Source organism: Nerophis lumbriciformis, linkage group LG18, assembly GCF_033978685.3.
Source record: "Nerophis lumbriciformis linkage group LG18, RoL_Nlum_v2.1, whole genome shotgun sequence".
Lineage (NCBI taxonomy): Eukaryota > Metazoa > Chordata > Actinopteri > Syngnathiformes > Syngnathidae > Nerophis > Nerophis lumbriciformis.
Window position 1 is genome coordinate 22958407 of NC_084565.2, and position 8868 is coordinate 22967274.

At 37.1% G+C, this 8868-nt stretch overlaps 1 protein-coding gene across 3 annotated transcripts in view; it reads left to right on the top strand.

Moving 5' to 3' along the window:
* Window positions 1-7127, top strand: part of pip5k1ca (phosphatidylinositol-4-phosphate 5-kinase, type I, gamma a) — a 92429-nt gene extending 85302 nt beyond the window's left edge. For all 3 annotated transcript variants that reach the window (XM_061977861.1, XM_061977862.1, XM_061977863.1), the window contains one exon: window positions 1275-7127. In XM_061977861.1, the coding sequence (XP_061833845.1) occupies window positions 1275-1277 (3 nt within the window). In that variant the 3' untranslated portion in view covers window positions 1278-7127. The remainder of the gene's footprint in view (window positions 1-1274) is intronic.
* Window positions 7128-8868: the final 1741 nt, after the last annotated feature.

Sequence of the window (8868 nt, forward strand, 5' to 3'; positions counted from 1 at the left end):
TGTCAGCCCTGAGATCGGTAGGTTGTGAGTTCAAACCCCGGCCGAGTCATACCAAAGACTATAAAAATGGGACCCATTACCTCCCTGCTTGGCACTCCGCATCAAGGGTTGGAATTGGGGGTTAAATCACCAAAAATGATTCCTGGGCGTGGCACCGCTGCTGCCCACTGCTCCCCTCACCTCCCAGGGGGTGAGCAAGGGGATGGGTCAAATGCAAAGGACACATTTCACCACACCTAGTGTGTGTGTGACAATCATAACTTTAACTTTAACTTTAATATGACAGCCGATGCAATGTTATTTTTCACTGAATAGTTCGGGATTATCATCTTGAATGATGACGCTTGACCTTCAAAATGGCTGGCGCGATTCCCTTTTTGGGAAAAATCTAAATCCCTCTATACCAGGCCTGGGCCATTATTTTGACTCGAGGGGCCAAATTTAGAGAAAAACAATTGTGTCTGGGGGCCAGTATGTCTGATTTTTAGGAACACTAATACAAAACCTCACAGTAATTTCTGATTTAATGCTAAAAACGTTATGACAGACCGCCTTAAAAAAACAGAAGGGAATTTTATAAAAAATGTTACTGAATGAGACACCCAGAATGTACATGAAAATCAAGAATATGGGTTTTACAATATTAACTATGAACGATAAAACACTGAATATTGACAACATATGAACGTCACACCCCCTCTAGATCCACATATTTTACAATCAAGCGAAACGCAACAAAAACAGCGAAATATGAACGCGAAAACCAAAAAAATCCCACCTACAATCTGATATATCACTAAGCGTTAGAACTTTGTTGTACAAATCTCCTTCCGCGTCTGTCCCTGACAGGCTGGCCGCTCTGGAAACACTCTGTGGAAACGCTCCCCACCCACACTGCTTGGTGCCTCGTCTGAGCTGCTGTGACTTAGATTACCATAGTAACTAATTAGATTGCCATAGTAACTAGTATATCATGCAAAAGCGCAGATTCCAGCCTTTGAAATACTTTGTATAGTTCAAGACTTACGGTCATTTAAAACCATCACTGCACATCATAATGGTAGCTAAAGTTTCCATGTTAAAGATCTAAAAATATTATTTGGGAATGTACAGCGGCCCCCGGGCCTTAATTTGCCCAGGTGTGCGCTATACTTTCCGGATGCACTGCATGACTTTTGGAGGTTCCTCTGTATCTGTCCATCTTGCTATCTAGTTATGTATTAGGTCATCTTATGCATTAAGTGTCTCACCTGTCCACTGTGTGTCTCCAACAGTAAACCCTGTTCTGTGACTGAAAGGCGTGAAGATCTCAGCAGTGAGGGGTTATCCACCTGAAGTCTAAACCTCCTCAATGGTAGCAGCGGATTTCTTTTTGTCTCAAGAGATTTGAAACCCAAACTAAGAGGCAAAGTGACTGGAATACCAGAAAAGGGTAGGCGAGGAGGGACGTGAGGAAAAACTGCAGTCCTTGCCATATGGTACTTGTGTTTACGTGTGACATAGTACAAGTGACGTTGTATGTGATATGTTTGGCGTGACACACCACACTAACCTTTGTTGTCTTGCACATGAACTCAATTTAACAAACCCATCTTTTTCGTCCCTTGTGCATCTATGTGGCAGCCATATTGGAGTAGTGTGGCTTTCCAGAGTAATGTAATAGTAGTGGTGGCTCGGGAGGTTCAGTGGCCGCAGGGATCCCGGTTCGAATTCCTTTCACTGCCGTTGTGTCCTGGGCAAGACACTTCACCCACTTCTCCCACACATGGAAGCTTCAAGATGCTGATGCATGACCCGGATCTGGTCCACAGGCGCCCACTGCTCCTCAAGAAGATGGGTCGGATGGAGAGACACCTTTTTCTGTGCATTGTATATGCGATCAAGTCCAATTCATATCAGTGGTACTGTATTTGCACACAACCTGTACCTCTCCAATATGGCAGCCGCATGCACGTGCATACATTGCCAAAGGGCATGGGGAAGTCATGGCCACGCCAATCAAGTCACCTAACATTTCCAGAACTAGTTGTTAAGGACATAAATCCTTATATTTCTTTCATTTCAACTGTTTTGTAGTCATTTTAATTTGACAGTTATTATATACAATTATACAGTGAACTGATATTTATTTCTTCAAAATGTTCTGGTACTTTTTTTTTCCTTACCTTTTTGTATCTTTTTATCCAAAGAACCTTGATTATTTTTAAAGGCACCTGTGAGGGATGAACCAGACTCATGAAAATTCCATATTTTCTCAAATCGTGGCCCTAACAAATAATAATAATAATAATAAGCGCATCTCCTCTAAAAGTTGAGCTTTTTTCAAGTGAAAAAAGGTTGACACACAGTTATCAGACTTTAAAAAGTTGACTGCTGAAGCCACGGAATAATGTTGCTAACCAAAACAGCAGCACCTAAACGGTATCTCCGATAAAGTCTCAAGACTAACTGCGTGTTGTCGTTCCCTGCGCACCTCCAATTAGTGTTCTAGTACAGTGGTTCTCAACCTTTTTTCAGTGATGGACCCCCTGTGAACATGTTTTTAATTCAAGTACCCCCTAATCAGAGCAAAGCATTTTTGGTTGAAAAAAAGAGATAAAGAAGTAAAATACAGCACTATGTCATCAGTTTCTAATATATTAAATTGTCTAACAGTGCAAAATATTGCTCATTTGTAGTGGTCTTTCTTGAACTATTTGGAAAAAAGATATGAAAATAACTAAAAACTTGTTGAAAAATAAACAAGTGATTCAATTATAAATAAAGATTTGTACACATAGAAGTAATCATCAACTTAAAGTGCCCTCTTTGGGGATTATAATAGAGATCCATCTGGATTTATGAACTTAATTCTAAACATTTATTTTGTTGAAGTATTATTCAATAAATATATTTAAAAAGGATTTTTGAATTGTTGCTATTTTTAGAATATTTAAAAAAAATCTCACGTACCCCTTGGCATACCTTCAAGTTCCCCCAGGGGTACGTGTACCCCCATTTGAGAACCACTGTTCTAGTAGATTGAAAGGTGGTCGCTCCACAATGTGGTGTCCATATTTATTTCTATTTTGTGACGAATATCTAACATTCGCAAAAATAAGACAATTTGAGTGAATAACCATTTTTTTACCGTTTTATAAAAAGGCATTTGTCCAAATGCCTTACCTCTAATAGACTCCTAGTAATATCTGCAGGTGAGTCACTAAATGCCACCGGCCACTATTTGTACAAAATATTGTAAAAGTGAAGTTGTTTAAAAGTATTATATAAAAAAAACTGCCCTGACAATTACCCAGTCCTCTCTGCAGTTATGTAAATAAACCACTATGGCTTCTATATGAGAAAATATGCTAATACCTGTCCCATTATAGTCTTCCAGCCTGACTCCTTTTTTGGTCAATCGCCCACACATCACTATGGAGTTTTTCCATCCACTTTTAATGGAAGGTAAGCTAATCAAGCTGATGTTTCTACCATGCAGTTGCATCAGGTAGATCTCTCTCTGTAGTAGTATTTGCAGTCCAAAATAGTCTAGATGTCTACAGTTAGCTGTTAGCTTCATAGTATATGAATGAACAAGGAAAAAACGCAGTAGTTTTGAAAAAGGATTGATTGTTGTTCGACTAACCGTAATGAATAGGACCTGAAGTTGGTGGCCAAAAAGAACATGCATCGTATGAGACGTGTGTTGGATAAATAGTGCACAAATAATTAGACATTTGTTTTTAAGATGTGTCTCTAGGTGAAGTCAATCAACGACTATTTGCATACTTTAAACCTCTTCATCATTTTTTTTTTCTTGACAGTGGAACCTCCCAAGTCAAACAGCATAAAAGTTGTGGCGTTCTACCAAAATTGTGTGACAATAACCAGAGAAGCAGATGGAAAACGGTGGGTGATCTTATATATGGGGGTCTAGAGGTTTATAAATAGATTACTACTAGTCCTTTATTTTTGTCGCAAATTATAGTTTTCCAAGAAGGATTCTTGAACAGGGTGCTAATGTACAAACCCTGTTTCCATAGGAGTTGGGAAATTGTTCACCACTGTGTTACATGGCCTTTCCTTTTAACAACACTCAGTAAACGATTGGGAACTGAGGAGACACATTTTTTAAGCTTCTCAGGTGGAATTCTTTCCCATTCTTGCTTGATGTACAGCTTGAGTTGTTCAACAGTCCGGGGGTCTCCGTTGTGGTATTTTAGGCTTCATAATGCGCCACACATTTTCAATGGGAGACAGGTCTGGACTACAGGCAGGTCAGTCTAGTACCCGCACTCTTTTACTATGAAGCCACGTTGATTCAACACGTGGCTTGGCATTGTCTTGCTGAAATAAGCAGGGGCGTCCATGGTAACATTGCTTGGATGGCAACATATGTTGCTCCAAAACCTGTATGTACCTTTCAGTATTAATGGCGCCTTCACAGATGTGTAAGTTACCCATGTCTTGGGCATTAATACACCCCCATACCATCACAGATGCTGGCTTTTCAACTTTGCACCTATAACAATCCGGATTGTTCTTTTCCTCTTTGGTCCGGAGGACACGACGTCCACAGTTTCCAAAAACATTCTGAAATGTGGACTCGTCAGACCACAGAACACTTTTCCACTTTGTATCAGTCCATCTTAGATGAGCTCAGGCCCAGCGAAGCCGACGGCGTTTCTGGGTGTTGTTGATAAACTGTTTTCGCCTTGCATAGGAGAGTTTTAACTTGCACTTACAGATGTAGCGACCAACTGTAGTTACTGACAGTGGGTTTCTGAAGTGTTCCTGAGCCCATGTGGTGATATCCTTTACACACTGATGTTGCTTGTTGATGCAGTACAGCCTGAGGGATCGAAGGTCACAGGCTTAGCTGCTTACGTGCAGTGATTTCTTCAGATTCTCTGAACCCTTTGATGATATTATGGACCGTAGATGGTGAAATCCCTAAATTCCTTGCAATAGCTGGTTGAAAAAGTTTTTTCTTAAACTGTTCAACAATTTGCTCACGCATTTGTTGACAAAGTGGTGACCCTCGCCCCATCCTTGTTTGTGAATGACTGAGCATTTCATAGAATCTACTTTTATACCCAATCATGGCACCCACCTGTTCCCAATTTGCCTGTTCACCTGTGGGATGTTCCAAATAAGTGTTTGATGAGCATTCCTCAACTTTATCAGTATTTATTGCCACCTTTCCCAACTTCTTTGTCACGTGTTGCTGGCATCAAATTCTAAAGTTAATTATTATTTGCAAAAAAAAAAAAGTATCAGTTTGAACATCAAATATGTTGTCTTTGTAGCATATTCAACTGAATATGGGTTGAAAATTATTTGTAAATCATTGTATTCCGTTTATATTTACATCTAACACAATTTCCCAACTCATATGGAAACAGGGTTTGTATCTTCCATTCAGGGTTGTCTTAGGGCAGTGGTTCTTAACCTTGTTGGAGTTACCGAACCCCACCAGTTTCATATGCGCATTCACCGAATCCTTCTTTAGTGAAAAATAAAATGTTTTTTGTCAAATTCAAGACAAAGTTATATGTTTTTGGTAACACTTTAGTATGGGGAACATTTTCTAAGTAACAAAGACTTAATTTAGAGTTATTTGGTTAGGGCCAAGGTTAGAGGGTTAGGGTTATAACAAGGCATTAATAAATACTTAATGACTAGTTAAGAGCTAATATGTTACTAATTTGCATGTTAATAAGCAACTAATTAATGGTGAATATGTTCCCCATACTAAAGTGTTACCATGTTTTTTTACTGGTGCACAAAATGAACCGTGCATGAACATCACCTTGTTCAAAGAACAAAACCAACACAGTGCATAAACTCACAACAAATTACACACCTGCAAATCAGTCAGCTGTTGCCGTATCCGTAATACGCCGATAGGGAGAAGTTTTTATTTACACGATGAGTCGGGTGTGTTTTGACCTCCGCCAAACCCCTGAGGCCGACTCACCGAACCCCTAGGGTTCGATCGAACCCAGGTTAAGAACCACTGTCTTAGGGTCAATGCATCCATTAGTTGCATCCACAAAATAACATTACAAAACACATGCTAGTGGAAATAACTTTTAGCTAAACAGATAATGCCAACTAACACCTTTTACTGGTTATGGTCTCCAAAAGATACATTTTACTATATTGTAGTTTAAACTATACAGTCATAATTCAATTATATGACAGTTAGGAATGTTACAATGTTGCTTTAAACATTGTCTCCACAATTAGTGAAAGTGTTATAGTTGCCACAGTTAGATCTTGGAACAGATTATTAACATTCTGACTTGTGTGACTTGGGAGGTTCCAGTGTATTTCCATCGACTCTCACAAATGGTGCACTCGGTTCGAAGAGTACGTTTTATCTGTAACAGAGGCCAGTTTGTTGCTCCTGGTGTGTAATCAATCTGCTGTCATCAGATGGAGAACATAGCAATATTTCTTTCATTTTATTTGATTTCAATTGCCTTATTATGGAAGAAAATGTAAATATAGTACCATTGTTTATTCATATATTGTCTTTTTTTTCACCTATGCAGTCGTATTTATTTTTATTTCTCATAGTTGTGCTCCTGGGAATGTGTACATACAAATTATAAATACATATATAAAGATATAAAAATATATATTTTCCATTGAAATTGGAGAATATTATTTTTGTTTGGTTTTATTTTTGCTGCTCGATTAGAGATAATTTACGGAGTCATATTTGCCAGTGTGTTTACTGAGAAGCAGCATTTAAAGTGTGTGACCACGTCACGGCTGTTTGTTTGTGAAACGAACCAAAAAGATGTGTTGGTTTTACTGTACATGCAAACCAGTAGGGATTCTTCCAAAGTGTTCAAGCTGTGTTGTGTGTGTTTAGTGTGTGTTTTCAATTCGCCGTGTGCTCCCCTCTTCCAATAGGAAGAGCCCTTTACAGAGACATAGCATGGTTTCAAAATGAATAATGCAGATCACAAATGTGTATTTATGTATATCTGTGTATATTCATCTATTTATACCAGAGGATAAATAGATGACTGTAAGTGTGTGTGTGTGTGTGCGTGTGTGTGTACGTGTGTATGTTTGGACTCAATCAGAATGAATAGAAAATAAAGCAGTTCTATGAATTGTCCAACGCACACCATGTGAGAAGTGGTTTTATTGAGAGAAAAGCAAACAACAAACAGAAAAGTGATGATCTCTTTTTGTTTTCAAGAGGATCCTCTTAAATTTTTTAACGGTCCGCAGCACATTCTAAAATTACTATAAAAAAATGTTTTTAAAACATTAAAAAACGTGGAATAAAAAAACAAATTATGCAATGTTGACATGCAGGCTATTTTTTCTTTAAAGCTGTCATTGCTCAAACAATTATAATGAATTAAAATCAATGGTATACATTATTGACCTGTTCAAGGCTCCAATTACTACACACCAATAATTCCACTTTGAAATATTATTTAGGGAACATGTTGCATATCTTGTGTTTGACACAAAAAGCTAAAGTTTTCCTTGATAAAAAAGGGCATAAAACATACAAATGTAAAAATAAAAAAACAATAATGAACGGATATATCTGAAGTTGATCTACATTCGAGAGACTTATGCGTTGAAAGTAGAAACAAAATATGACTTATTTTGAGTGGGACCCTTTAGGATCCCAAATACTTTCATTGAGATGTAACGTGTAATTACTCAAAAAATAATAAAGAAAAAAGATCAATGTTTGGAATTACTTCACATTAAATATTCCACTTTGAAATTTTATAGGGGGGAAAATATTGCAAAAAAATGGCGGGTTTTGGCAAAAAGGGCATAAAACAACTAAAATGTTTTTACTTAATATTGATAAATAGACCTGAAGTTGATTTCGATTTTAATTGCTGAATAATATAAATAAAACCCTATATATAAGTCATTTTTTAACTTCTTTATGACTTAGACTTTTCTGGGTCCCCGAAACCAAACTTGGGGGGAACTCTAAAGGTTAAAAAAAAAATATATATATATATATATATATATATATATGTATATGTATATATGTGTATATGTATATATATACATATGTATATATTTATATGTGTGGATATATACATATGTATGTATATATATATATATATGTGTGTGTGTGGATATATATACATATTTATGTGTGTGTGTGTATACATATGTATATATACATGTATATATATAAATGTGTATATATATATAGATATATATGTATATATACATATACGTAAATATATATATATACATGTATATATAAATGTGTATATATAGATATATATGTATATACACATATATACATATACGTAAATATATATATATATATACAGTGGGGCAAAAAAGTATTTAGTCAGCCACCGATTGTGCAAGTTCTCCCACTTAAAATGATGACAGAGGTCTGTAATTTTCATCATAGGTACACTTCAACTGTGAGAGACAGAATGTGAAAAAAAATCCAGGAATTCACATTGTAGGAATTTTAAAGAATTTATTTGTAAATTATGGTGGAAAATAAGTATTTGGTCACTTCAAACAAGGAAGATCTCTGGCTCTCACAGACCTGCAACTTCTTCTTTAAGAAGCTCTTCTGTCTTCCACTCGTTACCTGTATTAATTAACAAACCTGTTTGAACTGGTTATCTGTATAAAAGACACCTGTCCACAGCCTCAAACAGTCAGACTCCAAACTCCACTATGGCCAAGACCAAAGAGCCTATGAAGGACACCAGGAAAATAATTGTAGACCTGCACCAGACTGTGAAGAGTGAATCTACAATAGGCAAGCAGCTTGGTGTGAAAAAATCAACTGTGGGAGCAATTATCAGAAAATGGAAGACATGCAAGACCGCTGATAATCTCCCTCGATCTGGGGCT